Source organism: Tetrao urogallus, assembly GCF_951394365.1.
Source record: "Tetrao urogallus genome assembly, chromosome: 5".
NCBI lineage: Eukaryota > Metazoa > Chordata > Aves > Galliformes > Phasianidae > Tetrao > Tetrao urogallus.
The window spans coordinates 47,151,655-47,175,687 of record NC_136818.1 but is presented as its reverse complement, the minus strand read 5'-3'; the positions used below and the strand labels follow the sequence as shown (position 1 = coordinate 47,175,687).

Genomic DNA, 24,033 nt, shown 5'->3' with positions numbered 1-24,033 from the left:
CTGGTAAGGCTTCCTCTGTATCACTCCAATCCCCACTGAGGATTTCAGGGGTGAAGGGTTGGTAGAAACATGATGCAGGCAAGGAGGTCAGGAGGGGTAAGCCACAAAAATCTCCAACCCAAGTAGGCTGCAATTATGGGCAAGTGAGGATGCTGCAAAGCTGCTGAGCTGTGCAAAGCATGGCAGCCACAGCCTTGTGTGCAATGGAATAGTAAGTTGGTCCTTGCGCAGGCCCCTGAGCCCATGCTATCTCTACCTGGAGCACACAGCAAGACAGAGTAAGGCCAAGGACATCTGTGACTTATGCCATCCTGTGAATGCAGCACGTGGCTTCAGCCAGCTGGGAATGTGATGCTTTCTGGACCTGACTGGCCTGTTATCCCTATCCTTACTAAAAAACTGTAATGGGGGTGGTCAGTCAAGCTAATGTTCATTTAATGGTGGAGTCTCATCTGCAGAAAACATGGACATTGATTTTGAGGGGCCTGGTTGTCACATGAAGCCATTGTGACAAAGCTAGGTGGGAGCTGTGTGTGGCAGAGACAAATGCCTCCCTCCTGTGGCAGATTTAATGGGAGCTGAAACCCTCTACCTGGAGCTGTGCACCTTGTGGTGTCAGGGGCTCTGACAAAACCTCACTCCCACTGTGCTCCCCAGGCTGGTAGGACGATACTCACCAAGAACAACTCTGTGGCCTTCTCTCCTTTTTTGTTCCCTCGTCTGGTCCTTATGGGAAAGGCAGGCTCAAGCTCTTAAAAGAGATCAGATAAACAATAGCTGTCCTGGAGCCAAAGGCTCTGGGCATTTTTGTTCTGCATTAACAAAAACCCAACACTGGCTGCAGCTGTGGCTGGTTAGATTTAATGCATGCTTGAGACGACAGAACTCAGATTTGACCTGAGCTTCCCCAGAGACCGGGAATGTGCAGACCTAGGGCTTTGGTTACAGACTTGTCTATAAATAGCCCTCAATGCTGATGTAGCACCTTTCATCAAACATACTTCACAGTCTCAGGAGTGGCATTTACATGTGAACGTACACCAACATACCCTATTTGGTTGCATGGAAGTTGGAAGCAGAAACGTTACTGACTTTAGCACTGAATCAGTAACTGAAAACTGCCCCTTCCCCCTATGCTCCCATTCCTAAAGAAACCACAGGCAGCCTATGCTGCCCATGCTGAAATTTTTCTGATCTTTACTTCATGAATGTCTCTTGGCCTTTAGATGAGGACTTACCCTGTGCTCCATCAGCTTCTGCAACTAAATTTCCCTGTTGCTCATACTATGGACTCTCTCAGTGCCATTGCAAGGGAACATATGCTGAAAGTCTCCTAGCCAAGAGTTATTCTGATTTCTGAGGGCAGCTCAGAAGTGATGGAGACCCCAAAGATGAAACAGCTATAAGCCCTGAAACAAGAAGGAACAAACAGGCATTCTGCTGAAAGGTTTTGCCTGTGCCATTGGTTGAGAAATATTCCCTGTCAAGCTTTCTGAGATGCAGCATTGGCACGCATAGATAAATACTGCATTAAAGATCTATAGATAAACTCATCTGTGCCTCTAACACCAAGTTCACCAAAGTTTGCTCTGCTCATGCCAGCCCATCACTGCCATATAGCATCTGAGTGGCACTTTATCCATGCTGGTGTCCCTCTGTGTCCTGCTGAGCCTCAAGAACGTGATTCTTGGGTACAGACCTGCAGGAGTTGTACTCGTGACCCTGACCACTCAGCAGTACTTTTTCCTCTGATGGGAAAAGGGTTTGATTTACAGCCTGTGTCTTCTCAGAGGGAACAGAAGAACAGAGCTTTCAAGACATCCATGTGTAATAAACACATTTCAACAGACTACCAAACAGAGCCACCCTTTGCTTAAAGATAATGGCTCTCACACTGCAGGTAAAATACTAAGTGCACTCAAGTGTTTTCTAGTCGGCCTTTTTTCAGTGCAAAGGAAGACATTTTGAGCTGGAAACAAGAGTCCTAAGTTTCCCCTGTGTCATCAAAGGCATATTTGACTAACCAAAACCAATGAGAAAATGTGGTGAGCATCTGTGGCAGCTCACCCTCTTTAAAAACACAACGACGACTGCTTTTGTCTCTGTTTCCTTGTACATCAGAAGTAGCTTAGGTAAAAGTGAACCTGCTGAGAGGCAGTGACTAGTCCTGGTCAGCTACAGAGATCTTTTAATATTCCTTACTCAATTTCTGCTCCACCTCTGTAAGAAGTACTGGGATCTATGGCACTAAGGGTATGCTTACAAACCATTCTCATCATGATGGCAGACTGAGGTCTACTGTGTGTCATCAGGTGCCACCTTCTCCAGGAATGCATACAGACTGTCTGGGACACTCTGAATGCCAGTCCATCCATCAGGACACCCACAGGGAGTCGGGTCTGTCTCAGCCCATCTAGTAGGTGCCTTCCCTCTTCTAGGGAGAAACAGAAGCCCTGCAGGCTCTGGAGCTTCCCAGCCTTCTGTCTATTTTTGCCAGCTCTAATGGTTTCTGCATCCCTGAAGTGACTCAGAGGTCAAAATAGGAAATAGCTCATTTTCCTTCCTAGCACGCAAAGGAGCAAGAGCAAATCTGACTCCAGCCCATCTGGTCCCAGCATCACTGCAGGAAGAGCAGGCGGGATGTGAACTGAATGGCCTCAGGCAGTGACTCTGGATGGTCAATCTGAAGGGTGAGCTTTCTGCACTTCCATGAATCCTATCATTCTTTTTTATCTGAGCCATGTACGTGCTGGGTACCTGTGGGGTACAGCCATGTACATGCGCTTCAACTGCAGGAAGCAAGTGTAAAAACAGTCTGCCAGTGTGCTTGCAGCCAAAGTGCATGGTGTGTCTCTGCCTGGATCTGGCCCCAGAAACTCTTCTTCCAATTGTCTTTCTGAGTGCTGCACAAGAAAGAAAAGCTATGGAGAAGCTCCTGCCCCTTGTAAGTTTCCTGCTGCCGAGCCAGCATGCTAATGGCAAATGTCAGCCCTGGGAACCTGTTGGCTTGTTATTGCAGGGCTGCATGTGGGCCCCAAGATGCTCTATTCCTGTTCACCTTTCAGAGAGGAGGAAGAGGAAGGCAGCTGAACATCTCTGGAGGCCACGTTCTGAGCAGAGCCATTCCAAGCCTCAAGATGGAGAAAGGACCACAAGAAATTCAGGCCTTGCTGTACCCATGCCACCACAGCTTTTTGTCCCTGCAAGTCCCATTGAAGCCCCTAGCTGGCCCAACACCTCCCCTGCCCCTCTGCTGAGGGCTGCTCCTTCCCCTGCCTCCTGCTCCACACAGGAGCTCCTGCCAACTGCAACAGGCCAGACAATGGGCCACATTTCTTGGTAGTGCTGGGGGAGATATGCCATGTCCAGGCTGCTGCTGGAAGGCAGGACCCTACAGCCCACATCCACAGTGAATTAGCCTTCCTGGGCATCCTCAGAGCATGGCTTTTGAAGAAAAACAATGTGTGTTCAGCTGGTTTTCCTGTGGAAGTCCTGGTTAAACCAGCAGCTCCTGAACAGCTTCCTGCACCACCCATAAAATGAAGGTGCTCACTTTGCACCTGACCTGCCAGGAAGAAACTCCCAGGCTGTAAAACTGGTGGTCACATCATTCTCTGGTCTCACCCTCAACCGGCACTGTGTGCCCTGAGCCATCCTAGCTGCCATGAGTGGGCATGAAGCATGGAGCAGCCTGCTGCTGGAAGGACATGTGCATCCTGGTAGTCTGGATCATGCACACAGCATGAGAGAGACAACATACTCAAATGAGAGTTGTAAAAGTCTCATGGGATAAGAATTTCCATTTGTTTCCTGATTACTATTGACCTGTGATGCAATGCAGGATTCTTGCCTGTATAGGAATTGCTCAAGCTTTCTGCTGACATTCCAGAAGCTATGACCAGAGCTTAACATGGCTGATCTGTCCAAAACAATTCTCTGGATATCTCACAGTTTGTGCAGCAGTGCAGTGCTTTCCCCAGTGCCCAGCAATGAAGAAGATGACAGTCTAAGCCTAAGAGCCAATAGCATCTACTTTTACACAGCTTTCACCAAACTAGATCTCTGCAATAAGAGTGGTCTGATGGCTGAGTTCCACTGAACTTCAGTTCTTAGACCTGGAAGGGTTCAGCATCTCTAGGGCATTCCATAGCAGGACTGCAGCTAGGTGACTGCTGCCTGGAAATGCCACTGCTCAGTGCTGTTTCCGCTGCAGGCTGAGACATGGAGATAAATAGTGGCAGACCTCAGGGCTGTCTCCTTTCCACCCTCTGGTATTCACAGGCCTGTGCAGCAGCTGGTCCTTCCTCAGCTCCTTCCTGAACCCTTGCCATGTTTAGTCTCCCTTTCCTGGCCATTTTCTTTGCCTTTCTCAGCCATGCTTTTGTCTTTTGCTGCCCCCATGCAAAGCCAGGCTGGTCAAGCAGCAGCACATGAGACTGTGCTGTGTTTTCTGCATTACACTTTTTGTACAGGCACAACCACTGGTGTTCTGTGACCTGGTTACTCTATCACTGTCAAAGAGATGAAAATCAACCCTGAAGCATGTGCTGAGTAAAATCTTCCAGACAGGAGAGTACTATCAGTCTACTTCTATTCTTGCATCTAACTGAGCTGGTCTATGAGCTAATGACAATTCCATGTCTGAAACATCCAGCCCTCATTTATCACATTTGTGACAAAAACTAGTGCTGAAAATAGCTCACGGATTGGGCACAAAGTATTCTGTTGGGGCACAAATGGATACTTCTCACCATGCCACAGCAGAGATGCTGTGGTGCTCTGCATCTCAGGTAAACTTGTCTCGATTTCTTGATCTCTCCATGACCCCAGTCAAATGTGCTCTGGTTTGACTCCACAGCCTCCAATCACCTCAGTATTACAGAGGGGCTGGTCTTATTCTACCAACTCCACACTAAGGATGTCCCACCCTATCTGACAAAGATCTGCAAAGAAACAATAGAACATTTGGAAGATGTTCAACTGGCACAGCTAGGCTATGGCCCTCATCTTGAGGAGAGCTGGCTGTTTTAGCAGCTCCATTGCTATTTTTAGTGCCCTTGAAAGAAAAACCTTCTCTATTATAAACTTATTTGCCCTGTGTTTGGTTCTTGTTACAACAAACACAATTTGTGCAATATGTTGTTTTTCCCTTAGAAAGCAACAGCCTTTGCATAAGCACACAATAAAATGCAAAAATAAACAATCCCCAGCTGAAAAGATTTCCAGTTGTGCATTTTTCATTGGGTCCCAGAAACTAGTGTCTGGGTGAGGGGGAGGATGGGCAAGTGTCCACACTGAGATCTTCCTCAGCAACCTTCCTAAACATTAGCACAGGCAATCACATTTATCAAAGTTTTGATCATGCCAGTGAGCACAAGAAAGGAAGAGGAAAGCAATACTTTCTGTTTCCCTGTTTCTCCTTTGTCAAGATTTTGAGACACAAATGCCATTGCTACTTCCATGAAGATACTGGAATGTACACAAACAGAAGTCTGAGTACCAATCAGAATGTCACCAGTGTAACATGGCCATGCTGACTTCAGTGATGTCACCACAATTATGCCACAGAGGGAGGGGGACCAAAGTAACCAAGAAGCCATGGATCCAGCTTGACACTCACTGGAGAGCTCCCACTGGTTTTAAAGGGGACAGAGACACAAAGATAAACAACTGCACCTGATGGAAAAGTTCTTTCTGGTGTATCAGTCAATGCTCATTTCATTTGAAGACAATGCCATGGCAATACAGTGCCCTATAATCTGAGCTCTTTAAACCATGGATTGCTTTTTGGCTCTGAAGCAAGTCAACAGAGCCTACAGTGTGGCATCAGGCAGTCACCCCCAGGCTTCTTGGTCTACATCTTTCTCCATCACAGGGCCAATTCAAGCAGTAGGACTGTCTTTAACTGTGCACAGATACCTGCACTTGTTCTGACATAGACTAAACAACAAAAAATGCCCATAGATGTGGCTAAAAATATTTCATGCACAGGCATCCAAAGGTTTCTTGAATGCTGCCTCACACCCGCTGCTGGCATTTGAACTGCTGGCATCAGCCATGTCCCCATCAGACCCCACTGAGCTGCTGTTGCTTACTTTGACACGGAGGGTGCTTTCTTTGTTAGCCTTTGGGGTTAAACAAGAGCAACAGTTGCCTGCTTTGTGTGGGGAGCGGTTGTTAGGGCGACTGGGAAGAATTCCTTGGCGCCAGCACAAGAAAGCACAAGAAAGGAATGAGCAAAGAAATGTTCAGCCGGAGTCGGAACTGAGCCAAGGGGATGTGCTCTGCTCTGTTTGTGTCTGTGCCTCACCCCGTCCCACCCACAGCCAAGGGGCCCCGTGCAGCACAGGTAAAATCAGCACACCCTGTGCAAGCATCTGCATGGCTCCCTGCAGCCCGGTGACACTGGCGGTCCCCTCTGGCCCCAGGGCTCATCTCCTGAGTTATGGAGCTGCTAAGAGAAATCAGGCCCCGAGATTTCACTCTGTTGCTGCTTGAACATCTCTCAAAACACATTCGCACAGATTCTGTCTTATGGTACTTGGCACAAAGCTGTTTGCAGTAATAAAGGAAACTCGGAAAATGAGCTGAGCTAGTGATTTTCAAGTGGAAAAAAATCTATTTTGGGATCATTTTCACTTTGAAAGATGGTTCAAAGGCACAAGAGGAAAGGGCAGGGCGAGCAGTGAGCTGCCAGGTATGCAAGTGCAATTTTTTTAGGCTTCAGTGATTTTATTTTTGCGCTGCATGTCTCCATGTAAAAACTATTGCCTTCATCAATTCATTTTCCCCAGCGCATACCTCTTTCATAAAGAGACAATAAATTTTGTTTGGTTTAGCCTGCCGGTGTATTTACACAGCCTTGCCATAAAGTGGTCTGATTTCAGGTGATGGTGACTTAATTAGCTGGTGTTAGAGCATTTGCTCTTAAAAACTCTGATGGGAGTCAGCTGCTGGTGTCTATGTAAGTAGTAATAAGGTGGGAGGAGGGGGGGGGGGGGGAAGAGAGAGAAGGAAGAGGAGTGGTAGAAGCAAAAGGTAGTGTTTGTGTTATGGAGTTGTTTGCGTATTTGCTTAAAGTCTGTAGGGGGAGACTGGTGACAGTTTGTGCAGTGAAGGAGTGTAAGCTGTCTGCAAACGTAGCAGCTGCTGGGGCAAGAAATAGCTGTGAGAGGGGAGAAGGTAGAGCAGAATGTTGTCAGGAATGGGTCAGAGCCAAAAGCAAGGAGGTAAAGTCTGGTCCTGGAAAGCATAGTGCTGTGTGAGACATCTTAGTATTGTAATAAAAGAAAAAGCTGCAGTTTTCTGAAGTGTATCCTTATCAGAGTTGTGTAAAACTATGCAGTGTTATTTATGGAATGAATTAGAGAAAATTATTAATCTTTTTCTGTTGCAACAGGATACTTCTCTCCTGTTTGTTCTGAGGGGTGTGCTTTAATTTCCTCAAGTTCACGTAGTCATATTTCATGATTTGTCAGACTGTTGGTTTGTATCAAATATCTTTGTGTCTGTTGTTTCCCCAATGACTGAACTCCTCACTTAAAAATAAACTGACATACAAACTTTGGGGTGAAAATACCCCAATTCTTTTTCTCTTACTGGTTTAAAAAAACAAACAAACAAAAAAAAACTCCTGTACCAGTCAAAAGCTGTAGGATAAGTAAAACTGCTGAAGAGTTTTATTTTGCATAAGCTGTGATGTTCCAATGCAGTCAGCTCCTGGCCTGAAACTTTCCAGGCATGATGCCAGACTTCGCTAATATGCTAATGGGAGAGCTTCTACATTTGAGAAGTCTTTAGCTGCCCTCTATCTAAACTAGTGCATCCTTTAAATTTCTCTTCCTGGCTTAGAATGAGCAGTCGGAGCTTAATGGGTGGCAAAGGCTTCTTGAAGTAATGCCAGTAATGTGCCTTTTGAAGGTTCCCAATGTTTGATTTTTCTGTGCCTGAAATCTTTTTTTGTTTTGAACAAGATTAAAAAATTATGAGCAGGATTTTTCTCCTAACTTTCCTTACACTGGTAGAGTATATAGCAAAGGCAGCTACGACATCCCTGATTTAAGCATGGAAAGTCCCAAGGGCAGAGTCAGTAGAAGCCAAGTATGCAGCAGCTTCTTCTTCGTGTCTAGTTGAAAATTGTTTTGGACCAAATGGCCTAAAAACACACAAACCAATCCTGGTTACAGTGCAAGCGCTGTTGTAGAAGGCTTCTGAGCAGTCTTGCTGGCTGACTCGGGCTAACTCAGCCAGGCACACCAGCAAGAGCAGGGGCCCTCTGAAAGGGTGTTTGGGGCTGAGGTTTGAGAAAGCTTCATTGTGGAGACACTTCAGGGATGTCTATGCCCACAATGTAATTGACTCACTGCTATCTGCAAGTTAACACTCTTGCAGATAACTGAATGATTATTCTGTGGGGATACCACAGTACTCCACACTGCAAGCAAACAGGATCACTGCGTCACGTTAACCACCTTAATGTGCTGTTAGACAGGGTTACTGTTGATAATCTTGACAGTGGAGTTGGAGCTCACTTTACCTAACATGCAGAAATGACTTGTGTGCATATGTGAGATGGTGAGGCTTAGAAGAACCTGTGTATTGTCTTCCAAATCTGTCTGATGTTTCTTTCCTAAGGATAATCACTGCACTAGGTGAGGCTGTTCTGCTGCTTCGATGCTTGTTTCTTATAATAGCAAAGTGTTGAAACTACAAAAAAGCTTAGCAGAGCATCTGTGTTAAGTGAGAGCCATAATACAGAGCAAAGGTGTGTCTGATAACTTGAGCTGTTTTAAACAATCTGTTTAGAACAGTGCTTAGAAAGGGATTCCTCATGGTTCAGATTCTCCAGACCTTACCTCACTCATCCATACTGATTTCTTGAAGTCTGGCAATTGCTTCTCTGCATTAAATTCTAATTCTCCTGTTAACATTCCCTCAGTGTCCATTTGTAGCTTTTTTTAGTTTGTGCTGGCAGAAGTGTCTGCTTGGAGTTTCTCCCATTTTCTGTCTGGTTTGGTCTCTGATCCCTCTGTGACTACAGCTCTTTGCTCTAATTCTGATTTTCTGTCTAGACAGGTTTCTTTGTACTTGGAGTCCTCAAGAAAACCTGACCTCTATGGCAGGCTGACCTAATTAAATCCCAACACAGGGAAAAGGCCTGTGCAAGGAGCTGGGCGCAGCCTTTTTGCTGGGATACAGCAAAAGCAAATCCGCCCTGCTCTCACAACCCTCCTCCCAGAAAGAGGGAAGATGAAGCGCTTGTAAGCCCTCCTTGCTGTACACTGTTGATCACTTTGCCTCTGAAACCAAGACCATGCAGATACTGGTTGTGTACTTCAGTACCAAGGGCGATGCCTTCTCCATAGCTGCCCTCCCCATGCGATGGTTGGGTTTGAGCAGGGAGTAGCTGCCAGAGCTTGTTCCAGTGGGAACAACCAGGGCAGCTTCCCAGGCCAGGGGTGACCCAGCTGGGTTCAGCGAAATAATGGTGTGGGAAGGGAGGGAGGGAAGGCTGTAGTTTGGTGTTTACCCACGGTCCCATGTGGGCCTGTACATGTGAAAGGGAACCAACTTCTTTTGTAGCAAGGGTTAAGATATGGCTGGTGGGAATGTGTCTATCAGGTCAGTTTTCCATTTAAAAACAAATAAATAAATTCTGGCACCATGGGTTCTGACAAAAGTCTAGACAGGAAAATATTGCCACAGCCATAAGATATTTCAGCTGATTTCACAAAAACACTTCTCCATATTAAAGTATTAAGAACGGAAACAGGAAAAGGAAAAAAAAAATCAAATTTCTCCAAGCCTTAATGTGTAATAACAACAAGTGCAAGCCTTGTAACCTTGTTGAGGCTGCTGAAAGCAGTTAGCCTTAAACATGTTTGTTCTGCGTTAGCCCAGAAATGCTTTCTTAGTCATGCTTTGCAAGTCCTAGTGTGTGACAGGGACAGACCTCTCTAGTCAATGTACGGTCTGCTACTCAACTGAGCTTTGCTGCAAGTTGTAGGATATGTTTAGGTGTTTGGGTTTTTTGCCTTTTTTTCTAGACTTTTTTTTATTAAAGTAATCTAGGAGAAGGTTTAAGCTTTGAGAGTCCTGGTCTGCTGTGGTCCAGTTTGGTAGAAATAGAGTCCAGAATAATGTGAGAGCGGCTTATTCCATTGCAGCAGAACCTGCTGGGTCTCAGTGGAGTATAATGCCGAGAAATTACCTGGCTGTAATTTGTATGTTGTATCAGTGCCAGAGACTAAAGTGTTGGCAGGGAAGGGTGTGGGGGGAAAGCGGTGGAAGTATTACAATGAGCTTTAGTCAGCTGAGGTTGAACATAGGGCTCCTCACAGGGAAAGCGTGGTTTATTAGGCAACATGATCTCTCCCTGTGAGATCATACATCAAAACAGGTTGAGCCATGTCTGCGGGCGTTACCCCGTGGAATTTGTAGATAGGGACAGGTTATACCTGCCAGTTCCAGGCACAGAGGCCAGTTATATTCTGCAGCTTCCAGAGGGAATAAGCCTCGTGAGGAGCACAGTTATTCTAATTTTCTTGTGGTAAGTCTACTGAAAAGAACTTATCTTTCTTCCTCTTCTCCACCCCTTTTCAAATCTCAGTTTCCCTAACAGCAAGGTGTGATGTGTGTGGTTTCCTTCATCAACAGGCACAGCTATCACTGCTGAGATCACAATGGCATGGTGGAAGGCTTGGGTAAGTAAAGAAAGTAAAGTAAGACACCTTGGTTTCTTTGGCATTATAATAAGGTAACTTATCAGCTGCGCTAGGCAGTGTGTGGGAATGAAGTCTTTCCCCTTAAAAATCAATCCAAACCTGTTTATTGGTTTTCTGATTATAAAATACCTTTTAGCACTTCCAAAACCATGGCTAATGAAGGTGCTAACTTGCTTCTGCCTTTAAGAAGACCAGGCTCCCTCTGCCTTGGAACTGAGTGGTGCAGGGTTATGGCTGTGTAGCTTTGTGTTATGGGAATATGGCACTGGAGATTGGAGCAGCTGAAATCTGCGTTAAGTTTGAACACTGTGAGTTCCTTGTCCTCTTCTTCACCTCTGCAACTGCTTCAGGGCACTGGCTTATCCGTGTTTGGTCCCCAGTTGCTCTGGTAGGCTGTGGTCATGGAGGGAGATGTGGTCTGCCAAGCCGCTGTGTCTGTCTTTGGTGGCTTTTGAATGTTGGTGCAACAGTGTGGATTTGGACACCCTATAAGTCTGCTAGGAGCCTGAAATAGCATGTTTGTTCTTTTCCAAACTGTTGTGGCTCTGGGAGGTGTGTGGTAGATTGGGGATACTCGTGAGTGCCCTGAAGCAGCATCTCACGCAGCTGAGGCCAAGAGGCAGTGCTAGGGTGAAGTGCCAGCTCTGCAGCCATCAAGGAAGCTCTCACACTAGCTTTTGTGGGAGGCTGGGTTTCCCTGGGGTTTAACTCCAGATATCTAGAGTTGAGACCTGGAAGAGAGCTACTGAAGAGTGACACGTGATGGGGTGCAGTCTGTACACAGGGCTCTGGCGGGCTTCTCTCCCCCCTGGGGCATTGCAGTCCTGGTGCTGATGGCATCAAGAGTCCTTTGCTGGTGAGGCTGGCAGGAGACCTGTGCCAGGGAGGGCAGGGAGCCATCATCCTACAAAGGAGAAATCATGGATATGACCACTTCTCAGGCTTTTATAGTTTTGTAGTTGAGAAGTGTGGGAGCCAGAGGGGGGAAAAACACCTAAAGGGCATGGAACACCAAGCTCATTCCAAACTATTTCCCAAGGCTTCAGGTAGAAAGCTCTCCCAACCTCAGGCGTTGGAGATTTTTGGTTTCTTTGTGGTTTTTTGTTTTTTTTTCTTTTTTTTTTTAACACTAAACTAGTTTTCCTTCCTGGTGATCTACCTCTGCCTCCCTGTTTCATTTTGGAAGTTATTTTAGTAAAACAGATTATTTTTTAAAGCTTGGAGAAGCTCTCTTGCTTCAATTTTTCCCTTTCTGCTTGCTTGTGCCCCCCATTTCCCCCAGGCTGAAAATCATTTGAATATATATTGAGAAAAGGAGGAGAGCCATTGAGAGCTCTAGACGTCTCTTATCTGTGATGTTGTGGGTAGAGAGATGAGGAGAAGAGGAGATGGCAATGGAAAGGTGATTGAAATTGTTTTTGTTCTTAAAATCCTTCATAAAAAAACACAATTCAAAAGCAAATGGAAAACTCAGAAGTTTACTGAAAAACAGTAGTCCCAATTATCATCCACATTTCAGGTTTTTGATAAACTGCTTTTCAAAGCATCAGATGTAGGGTACATATATTACATCGCTTTTGTGCCAGTTATTCATCTATGACTGGCACAAATGCTTTGAGTAGTTTCAGTTAGACAATTATAACATCAATCCATCTGGAAAACAAGACCAAACTGAACAGGGTTTCTCTGGAAACCAATTGTGATCGTACCTGTGATTAAACACAGCAGATCAGCCTATGAGTGAGTTATGAGTAAGCTCCTTGAGCCAGCATTGGCTGTAATGTTCCTTAGAATTAATACCAAAAAAAGGACCATTGTTGATTTGTTTCCACTGCCTCCAAATGAAAGTTGAGCTTTATACTGCCTCTCACCCTGAGTCACCAGGCACAGATCCAGAGCGTTCTTGACGTGGACCCTAGAGAGGACTGTGCAGCTTTTTCAGAGCAAAATCAGACAGATGAGCATAACCTGCTTTCCAGGGAGATCTGCTGGTATTGGCTGATTTCACAGAGAAGCTGAAAAGCTAGCAGAAAAAGCTTGCGCTGGTCTTGCTAGCTCCATCAACCCACCTATTCTGAGCTTATGATAAATGTTTGGGGATGGCTTTTTTTGCAGTGACAGCTTCACAGCTTGTGACAGCCTTAAGATTGTTGCTCAGTAACTGGTGAAACACAGAGCTGCATCTGGTTAGAAGTTTCCTGTTGATGCTGTCTCTTCCTTAGTGGCTCTCTCTGCCAGGAGCAGGGCGTGGTGGCACAGGAGGTGACCCTGGGCTGCCTGAAAAGCAAACTTCAGCAAATTGAAAGGTTCTTTCAGATCTTGCTATTTGCTGAACATACTGTTTCTCTCAAAGCTCATCATGAAAACACCTACTAGATATGTCTACCAGTAAAGCATTGGAGATAAGGACTCTTGAGTTGGCTTGCGAGAGCCATCCTGAGTGCCTATACAGTGCAGTGTGACTGTCTTTAACTATGGCACGACAGTGTACATCGCAGTTTTTGGCTCAGGAGCACCTGTTAGGAATCTTCCAGAGTCAGGAATACAGGTGCTCAGAAAAATCTCCACAACCTTTTCTACTTGGCAAGGACTGCTTGAAGGTTAGCTCTAGGGAAGGCTTGAACATCCTGGAAAGGCTCTAGGAGGAGAAGGGAAAAACATTTATCATGTAGGGAACAGGAGCAGGATGGGTTTGCAGCAAAGCAGGAGGTTGCTAGGTGGTGCTTGGAGTGTTACGCAAGTAAGATGGGACAACTCTTGCAATTACTTCTGGTCTGTAAGCTTTGTTCTGAAGGTGCTTCTTACCTGTCTGTAAGAGTGTCCCTGTAGGAAAATTCATCAAGTCATCCTGGTATAATTAGTTCAATATTAATCATAACCATACAAGTCCATCTATGAGAACACTGTAGTTTCCTGGGCAGCTTCCACTGCTGAGGAAGAGAGAACTGTGTCCATTGCTGGAGTAAAGTGGTAATGACTTATGACTAACCATCCACATACCTCCCTGTTGACAGACATTGTTGGTGGAGGTGTCAATATATTCAAGGTCATTCCCTTGAGTAATGGCTTTAAAGTGAAGCTCTTAATCCTGAGTTCTGGTTTATGACCTCACTAATTTCTGGAATAAGTCTCACTGTGTCTTTCTGCCCCAGGAAATTGTTTAGGGGTCTGTCTGGAGGGATCCTATGTAGTTGGTTCTCAGCTCGGGGAGGACTTTTTTGTAACTGCACTTCTCCAGTCAGATTTTTTCCTTCAAAGCAACCTCTTAATCCAGTTGCCTCCAGTAGAGGTGCTTTCTTATGTAAAACAAGTTGTATTTGAGTGAAGGAGCTGCAGAAAAAAGCTGCTGCCTATAAAAGTGGTTTCTGAAAACACATGTATTCCACTAAGCCCAAAAGGCAATGCTTTAAACAACTGTACTGAAGCACTGGAAAACATAGTTTGTGATAGCACTGTGGCAGACAGTATGCATGCTCTGAAGCAGTATAAAAGGGCTTGAATAGTAAAGTCCAGGATACTCTGCTTTTCTGCCAGACTAACTGCAGCTAATGATGGTTGCAACAGCACTTGACCTCGTTTTTCCTGCCAGGAGCCAGAGGCTGATACAGGCAGGTGGAGGCAAGAAACTTGAGTTTACAGTCTAAAATACCTTCTCTTCAGGTGCTGAAAAGCAGCAACAAGTGCAGTATTTTTCTTATTTTTCAGAGTGAAGAGGAGGGCAAGCCTGTGATAGGGGTTTATTCAAACTTTGACCCTGCACCTGATGCTCAAACTCTCTACAAAGCTATGAAAGGCCTTGGTGAGTTGACTCCAGTCACATGTGTAAATTCTATGTTGTGTTTATGATTCCTCAGATGAATGCCATTCCTTAAGAGAACTGCAGACAGATGACAGATGTGGAAAATTCAAAATTAATTAAAAAAAATATCTACAAGACATATTTGAAATTTCACATCATGAAGGCAATAAACAAGGGAAGGCTCTGTGATTACTTGAATTGAGATTATTATTATTATTATTATTATTATTATTATTATTGTGTGCACTGTGTTTACAACTTATTGTTGCTCTCCATAGGGACTGATGAACAAGCTATAATTGAAGTCCTAACCAAGAGGAGCAACAAGCAGCGGCAAGAGATTGCCAAATCCTTCAAAGCACAGTTTGGAAAGGTGCTTCCAAAACAAAGCTGTATTCAGTCACTGTTTCATTGTGTGTGGGATGTAGTAAATGAGTGTACAGTTCATCTTGCAGGCATGGTGTAAACAACGTACAGATCTTTTTCAAATAGGATAATGTTTAATATAAGGCCTGAGGTGAATAAGTGAAATTTATTTTTGGTGGGATAAACTGTTTTCCCCCCAAAGATTCTGATCTTCTCATGAAAGATATTTTGAATGGAATATTCTTTGGGGTGAAAAGAAAAAAACTATTTTGACTTATATTGTAAATTCTTTTGGTTTTGAACCCATAACAAAAATTTATACTTTTTTAAATTGCCTTTTGAGTAGAATGTTGGGTTGGTTTGGGGCTCTTTTAAATGATGAAGGAAGTTCTATTTAAATACTTATTTCATTACATTTATTTGAAAGTTCTAAAAATGAAAACATACTGCAATTATTGACACCCCTGTTTTTGTGTGGCTGTCTTTCCATCTTGGATAAAATATTTGTGGAGGAAAATTTTTGTGCTGCAAACTCTTCCCACTATGGAGCCAATTGTGTGAGAGTTGCATCTGAAGGAGTGGGGGGAGGGAATGTTTTTGGAAAGAATAATATAGGCTATTGGATCAGTATAGAAATGGAAATCACCAGTGACCTTGTTGCAAAAGGAACTGCCTTGCAGTGATCTAAGAGAAGGAAGTAAACATGTGCAGGGTTGAGTACAGGACAAGGAATAGAATGCTATGTACCCTTTAAAACAGAATAAGTCAACCTATATTATAACGGCAGGAAGATTTGAAGCCTGTCCTTAAACGGGCTGCGTGCTAGATTCTATAGAAGTCCTGGGTGCATGTGCAGGCTTTGGATATTGTCTATGTCCCGTCCTCAGTTCAAGGCCTTCAGTTGCCTCTTCTGCTCCCTGCCTAAAACAGGTTAGAGGAAGTTCTTTCTTTCCTCCTCTGATGCTGAATTAATTATATCTGGAAGAAGTTAGAGCAGTGGAGTAGCAAGAAATGTGATTTATATCAGCTGTGAATTATATCAGGAAACACTTCTTTATGGAAAGGGTTGTTAAGCACTGGAATAGGCTCCCCAGGGAGGTAGTTTAGTAACCATCCCTGGATGTGTTTAAAAACCATTTGGATGTGGTGCTCAGGGATATGATTTAGTGGAGGGTTGTTAGAGTTAGGCTAGTATGGTTAAGTTGTGGTTGGACCCAATGGTCTTCAAGATCTTTTCCAACCCGAGCGATTCTATGATTCCATTCTATGCGGATGGACCTAGGCAAAATTCATTTTGTAGTTAGGTGTCCTTTCCAACCTCAAGATTTCTTCTTAAACTATAAACACTGATGTCATTCAGCTTCACGGATGTAGGTCATGGGGATGGAAACAGCACTAGGCAGTAGAGATCTTTTGAGGCTCATAATGTGATTCTTGTCTGTTCAACAGGATCTGATTGACAGCCTGAGATCTGAACTGAGTGGTGATTTTGAGAGGCTCATTGTAGCTCTCATGTACCCCCCATACAAATATGAAGCCAAGGAGCTGTATGATGCCATGAAGGTAAGACAATTGCATTCTGGTACTTTGGTAGTGTATATCAAGTACTAACCTCCTGTAACTGTGTTTATTAATGCAAATGATAGTAACTAGACTAGTAGGTGATTAAGTTCATTATCAACAGTACCCTTTGAGAAATACTTTGTTGTACTATCAGTGTACATTCAAAATACTGCTGAACTATTTTGGGATGTATGCAAGTTTCTGAGCGTATATGTTTCAGAGTGGGTAAGACAGCAGAAGAGCCAAATTCTCCTTTGGCAACAGATGAATATCCATAGATGAGATTCCAGCTAAGCATCTCCTACTTTCTGCAGTGTGATTCTTGTGAACAGACTCAGTGACCTGGGGGCCTAAGCTACTGCCATGATACCCCCAACTGAGGAGATAAAACTTTAAGAAATCAAATAAATTGATTTCTTCAAAGAAAATGAGATTTCTTGGGATCTTACCCATTGGCACAGTATCTTTTTGTGGTATAAGGATAGACTCAGCAGACAAACATTGGTATACCCACATCCCTCTAATATGGATCATTATTAAAGGTCCAGATCCATAAATGTGCTACAGAAGGACGAGGTTACATGAAATCATCCTTCACAAACTGATGTAAATGGTTCTGCATCCAAGCCAAATATGCTTTGTCTCCAACTTTCATGCTGGCAGTTTCTAACAGCTCAGCGCACAGCCTGGCATTTTGCTGCCATCAGACTCCTCATTTGGCCATCTTTCTCTACCTTTTTCTCCACTGTGTTTTCCACTAAAGGGTGTGGGAACAAGTGAAGATGTTATCATTGAGATCCTGGCATCACGAACAAAGGCGCAGATCAAAGAGATTATCAAGGCATACAAAGAAGGTAAAGTGCTTGAGGCTCTGATTTATGTGGTCAGAGCAATGTACTGCCTGATTGCGTAGCAGCAGGGATGCTACCAGCTAGCAATGTCAGCAGGAAAACGGATTTTAAGAGCAAGAAGGTACAACCTGACCGCCTTCAGCCTGACAAACAGAATGTGGCTAAGCTGAGTGAATCTGAGACTCCCTTTCTTTCAGTCAGAGGAAGAGGACAGCAAATCTTTTTTTTTTTTTTTTTTTTTTTTTTTTTTTTTTGGGGGGGGGGGGGGGGGCCAAGCCCAATGTTTTTAGGATGCAAATAAAACTAAGCTATCCTCTAGTGTTTTTTTTTTCTCTCAGATGGGCTGTAGGTGGAAATCTATCAAATGCTTGTAACTCTTAAAGTATATGCCTAGCATCAGTTATGAGTTTACACCTTTGTCACTGGAGGCAATGGTGTACTGAGCTGGGAATGCCTGTCTGGGTGTTGCTGAGGGTATATGCTGATCTCAGTCTGCGTTTTCCACCAGCAACTTTCTTGACTAGTGTGAGGCTGTTGTAGATACTTATGTAACACCCAAATAATCACTTCCATTGTCTTTCTCTTTTCCTTGCATAGAATACGGTTCTGATCTGGAACAAGACATAGCATCGGAAACAAGTGGCTACTTCAAACAGATTCTAGTTTGCCTTCTTCAGGTGATGTTATAAAAAAGGATGTTCACACTTTTCTCTGCCTTCTTGGAGAAGATATGCAGTAGAGTGGACAATGCAGTCATGACCATCACAAACTATGGGGACATACCGTCACTTGGACTGGTTCTCTGTGTTTTCAGCTTCAGTGTGACTGAGGCAGGGAGCTCTTCCTTAGCAGCAAAGGCTAAGAACTGAGAACAGTCAGCTCTGCTGCAGAGAAACACCTCACTTTTACATATGCATTAAGTCACTATAATTTAAAGCGACTTCAGATATCTATACATAAAAAAAGCAACTACAGAAAAACAGTTCTCCTTACAATTCATCACTATTCCTCAATACTGAGAGCGTATTTGGATGCATTCATCCTATTGAATTTTCTAAATTTTCCTACCCAGCATCAAAATAACTTAGTAATACTAAGTAAAACCAAGAAGTTGCTTATTTTTTAGTCAAGAGTCATATCATATTCAGTCAATCATATTGACTGAAATATTAACAAATAAGTGCTCTGTGAAAATAGCTGAGGAAAAAATAATCTGTCTAGTATTTAATCTATCTTCATTGCATGGAAGATAACTACTTGCTCTCATGAATTACCTGCTTTCTTCCCGTAGGGTGAGAGGGACAATGCCTCTCTCTATGTGGATACAGCGTTGGCTCGCCAGGATGCAGAGGTACACTCAAATGCCCATCATCAGTGATATGCTTGCATCTCACCTGTCCTGAATCTCAGAGGTGACAGAGTTCCGATTAGCATGGGGTTGGAGCAATAGTATCTGGGAAGAGGGATTGTCCTGAAAAAGCAGCAGCTTTGGTTTCTTCAGATTTGCCTGAGCCTTTCTGACCCTAAGAGGAGAGATGAAAAATGGTCTCAGGCTCAGTTACTTTTGATATGTGGAAACATGGGCATTGTGGAGTGGGAAGCTGAAGGGCAGGGAAGAAATTTCAGTAGCATTGTTGGCTGCTCTAATTGCCGCAGGAAGGATGGAGATAGCAACTGCCTTTGCTAGAAGGCACAGCCAAGGGTCTACAGTCAACTACTCCAGGACAATCCAGTTCATATAATATTTTAGGTTACTTCAAGCTGCGTTACCAAAGCAATATCTTAAGTCAAACTCTATTCCTTTACCAGCTGCATGCACAGAAAAAGTAATGATAGTGTGTTAAATCACAGGCTCTCTTTTCTGCTGGGGAGAAGATAAAGGGCACTGATGAGATACAGTTCATCACCATTCTGTGCAAGAGGAGTGCTACACACTTGCTGAAAGGTATGAAGCAGGCCATGCTGCCGAGATTTTAAAACAGAAAAAAATTCTTGCCAAAAACAAGAGGCAGAGCTATAGATGTCAAAACCTGGGTAGTCAGAAATAATCACTTTAATCTGTCTACAAATCCTTGGCTAATCAGTGCCTAAAGGCTGTCAGCAGCTTCTGTGAGGGCTTATGAAGACTTAGTGCCCCTGATACTCAGATTGGTTGTATAGGAGTCCTGATACAGTAGCAATGGCTAGATGATAAAGTTATTTTTATAAGCCCAAGGAGAGAGTCCCTTTCTGACCAGGTAGGAACATGCTCTCATGATTCCTTGGACTTGAGTTCCTCTGGGGATAAAAAAAAGTCAATGATAAGGCCTGTTATTGTACAGTGCTGTAGAGCCACAGGGTGCTTCTTGCAGCTCTCTCCTGGATTCTTCTGAGACCATCAGATGCTACTTAGGAGGAAATTCACTAACCCCGCTCCAGCTAAGGGGGATCTCAGCTCTGCATTGCCTCAAGAAGAAGAGACTTGGTCTCATCATCTCAAGACTTCTGAGTCAGTCCAAGGCTTTGACTTGGATTTTGTTATGTATGCTGAACCTAAGCACTTCAACTACTGTTTAAATTTACTAGAGCTCAGTTGATAAATTCATCTGTTGATGCCTGAGCATTCTCAAGCTGAAGTCTTCTGAGACAGTCTTCTAGCCCCTGGAGGCCAGCTCCCTCTTGTGTTTTCAAACAATTTCCCAACAGCTCTGAAAACAAGGAGGTGTCTTCTGGTCTTTGACTGTGCTTGCCTTTAAGAACTGATTTGCAACAGTTGGTTCAGATGCAGCCTACCTTTGAGGCCTACTCAATCATCAAGGAAATGAATTTAATTTCCTTCTGGGCTTGTCTAATGCTGACTAAAACTGGTTCAAATGTCCATTTCAGAGGGATTTCTGATTTCATAGAACAATAGAATTGCTTAGGTTGGGAAAGTCCTTAAAGATCACTGAGTCCAATCACAACCTAACCATACTACCCTAACAACCCTCTGCTAAATCATGCTCCTGAGCACAGCATCGTATCACCACACAAGCAGTACCTCTGAATAGTGGACATAAAATGTCTGAGCAGTTGTTTGGTGGAAATTCAAAGTCCTTTGTGTTTTAAACAGTGTTTGAAGAATACCAGAAACTTGCTGGTAAAAGCATAGAAGACAGTATCAAGAGTGAAACTAAAGGCTCACTAGAGGATGCTATGCTGGCTATTGGTAAGTGCCCTCTTTCCCTTTCTTTAGTCCAAGTTTGTTGTCTTTCCTCCTGCAGCACTGACAATATTAGATGGATATACTTTATAAAGCTTTCTAGTGGGAAATAAAGGGTCCTTAGCTCATTTCCTGGGGGCAGGCTGAATGACTGGAAATGGTGTTGAATCTGCTGCTTTGGACTACAATTACCATTGATTCTTACTGAGCCTTTTTATGTGACTAGTGAGATGCACAAGGAACATCCGTCAGTACTTTGCAGAGAGGCTGTACCATGCTTTAAAGGTAAGACTTTTTATTGCAACAAACTTTTTTTTCTGTCATAGCAGACGCAACTGCAACTTGGCTCCTGCCAATGCCATTTAGAAGAGCCAACGCTGTGGGGAAGTCCAACAAATTTAAGAGATTTTCTTTGCAATAATAGCAGAATTCCTTCATGTATCTTGGGTAGAAAAGTACACTTCAAGCTTGAGATACGAAGGAAATCAATCTTTTCTGGCTTAGGAGTTTGTGAGGATCCCAGTCTCACCTTCGTAACATGAAAAAAAATTGCGGACAAAGCCTCAGAACAGTCTGCAAGAGCTTATCCCTGGAATGCTTACTAACACTGCAGACTTATGTATCTTTTATTCCAGGGGGCTGGCACTGATGACGGGACCCTCATAAGGGTGATTGTTTCTCGAAATGAAGTTGACTTAAATCTTATCAAGGATGAATTCAAGCGAATTGCAGGACAGCCTCTCTCCAGCATGATTGTGGTAAGCGACATCTTGATATGATGGTTCTTAGTCATTGTGTGCATTCCTAACCTGCCCAATACTATGGGATGCTTCCATGATAGTTTTTTTCAGTAAAAAATATTTCTGTGAAGTTCACAGATCTTCTTCATTAGGTTTGTTAGAAATTATCTCATTTATACATATTATATATATATATATATATATGAAAATTGAGTCAGACTGTGTGCTCTGTGGGTAAGTTGGGCAAAACCAAACCCAAGAGGAGACTGTTCTAGGCCTTTTATGTGCATTATATTGTCTCCTAAATGAATCCTAAATTCATCTTCCTCTTTATACCTTTCCCATGCTGCTATGCCATTTTTGCCTCTCTGCTGTCCTTAACTATCTTAAGCTAGTGTGATGTAAGTCAAAGCAGCTGTGATTTTTTATTTTTTTGGTTTTATTGTTTACCATTACATGCAGACCTGGTTCCATGTTGTGGTAAGATAAGTTTATAAACTAAACTTTGTCAGAGCTTACTGTCTTCTGGAGTTTGGTTCTTAGTGAATGACCCTCCCCTGGTGGAAAAAACATGTTTTCTATTAGGGCTGAAATGTTGGGTTTTATCATTTGCTGGATAAGGACTCTGGGGCATTTCTTTCCCCTAGTGCAAATGGCACAAGAGCCCTATCCTTATCAGTCCCTATGGGAAGTCTCATTCTATAATGAAGATCCTTTCCTCTAATTGACACTGTCAGTGTCTGTCACGTTGATTAATGATCAGTTTTCAAGGGTCTGTATGGGAGACTCATTCCTCCTGAGAAGCTGAAATGGCTTTACACCTGTCATCACAAAATATTCAAAGGGAGAAAAATTTTTACCTCAGGACGTGCTCTGCAGTACATTAGACCAAAGTGACCATATCTGTGGCTTTCTTAAAAATGTCCTTTCGCAGGGCTAACTGCCTTTTCCCTTTCCCTTTTCCCTTTCTGTAAGGGAGAGAACACTACATGAATACCCTGAACACAAGTCTTGATATCTCTCCTGATCTGTGGAATGGGACCCTCATCAACTGATCACCAGGATTCCAAATAAAATACTTCATAAATGTTTTGGCTTTTTTAGGCAGAAGCTACGGACTTCATTTCTCTGTTCACTTCTGATGGTTTCAGCTGTCTGAAAGTCTGTTTTTTCTTTCCAAAGTATTTTTTCTTGTTGGGGGCACATTCCATCCACTGATAAAGGCAGCAGTCAGCTTGAACAGGGGGACATTCATACTTTTTCTTTTTTTTTTTTTTTTTTTTTTCCTCCTGCCAGGATGACACCAGTGGTGATTACAAGACAGCCTTGCTGAATCTCTGTGGCAGTGACTGACAAGATCGAGGAAGAAGATATTGAAATGGATACAAAGAGAAAACTACATTTTCAGGCACCTCTTCGTTTACATGTAGAAAATCTTTGCATTGATACAAGTCAGAGAAAATGATCAAACTGAAGATATCCAAAGCTCCCTGAGAGCATGGTTGCTCAGTACACATTAAAATCTGTTCACTTTGCTATCAGTTTTAGAAACTCTTCCAATTATGTTTGGTTTTTCTTCAGCTTCTATTTCAATCTGTGCAGCTTCCCTTTTCTTTTAACATGTTGTGAAGGAAAGAAGTTTCTGATCTCTTAAGTGCTTGTTCCTGGCATTTATCCTGGTTTCTCACCTGAACTAAAATGTGTTGTTCCAGTCTGAATAGCAAGGAAGGTTTCCTCACTTAGTCTTTGGAGTATGAGGGCCAGATGCACAAGTAAATGACCCTAGGAGCATTCTGCTTCAGGTGCTTTGTCCTGGACTCCTTCACCTGTCAAATCTGATGCACACACTCAACACAAGATGAGGTTTAAGCAATCTTTAGGTCAGATACCAACTGATGGTATAAGCTGATGGACATGTTCCTCAAGTACCACCCAGACATCCTTAGGCATAGCAGAATCAAGGCTTTCAAGTAGCACCTATGTGACTTGCTACACTTGGTCTTGTGTTTCTTTTATCTGCTTTCCACGTCCTGCCTGAACAAGCAGCTCTGGCACAGGGACAGATTTCTTCAGTGAACCCCCTGACTCTGCCTTGTGTGATACTGCTCTGGTGTCTGTCCAGGGCTGGCCATAAAGAAGCTGGGCTGAGGAAAATTTTGTTATGAGTAATAAGGTGGTGTTTAGAGGGATAGCTTTTTCTTTTAAATGGGGATTATGCATATCTTTGTGGTTGGGGGAGAAAAAAGTATTTTTGGCAAATACGTTGTCTTGGCTAGAACAAAAATGACTTCTAATAAATAGTTTTAAGCAAAGTACAAAACTTCTTCACAGCGTAATTTTCAGTGGCCTGGTTGCTGATTACATGTTCTTTCTGCTAAAGTCTCTTTCCTCCCTTCAGAAATGTCTTATGCAAATGCATATCGTACGTTGAAAAGGGAAAAGTTTTTCTTCTTGAAAAAATATTCACTCAGGCTGAGTCATAAACATCCTGGTTGCTACTGGTGAGTAAGTAGGTTTTTGGTTGTTTTTACAGATGTTGGGGAAAGAGAAAACTGCCTTCAATGAATATCTCGGAACTTCCTGGTAGTTTCATATTGCAGGGTTGTTTTTTTTTTCCCTCAGTGCAGTTAACTATGCTGCTGTTATTCACTGATGCTCCTGATTGATTGTAAGTGCTAGGACTACAATCTTGTATTGCCTAACCTCTCCTGGAATATTTTTAATCCTCGGGCCTCTTTGTAGGAGAAGGGCACAGTTCATACAGTTTTAGGGCAAGCTCTGCTAGCATTTGGGCCCTGACTGCTAGAGG

General features: G+C 43.4%; 1 protein-coding gene across 1 annotated transcript; it reads left to right on the top strand.

Moving 5' to 3' along the window:
* Positions 1-10,682: 10,682 nt before the first annotated feature.
* On the top strand, positions 10,683-22,577 carry LOC306946576 (annexin A8-like; the record flags this gene model as incomplete). Its single annotated transcript, XM_079535649.1, has 12 exons — positions 10,683-10,703; positions 14,430-14,523; positions 14,802-14,896; positions 16,339-16,452; positions 17,216-17,306; positions 17,901-17,980; positions 18,595-18,654; positions 19,155-19,248; positions 20,395-20,490; positions 20,711-20,769; positions 21,120-21,242; positions 22,521-22,577. 12 exons carry the CDS (start codon positions 10,683-10,685, stop codon positions 22,575-22,577), a joined length of 984 nt encoding a protein of 327 aa, XP_079391775.1.
* Positions 22,578-24,033: the final 1,456 nt, after the last annotated feature.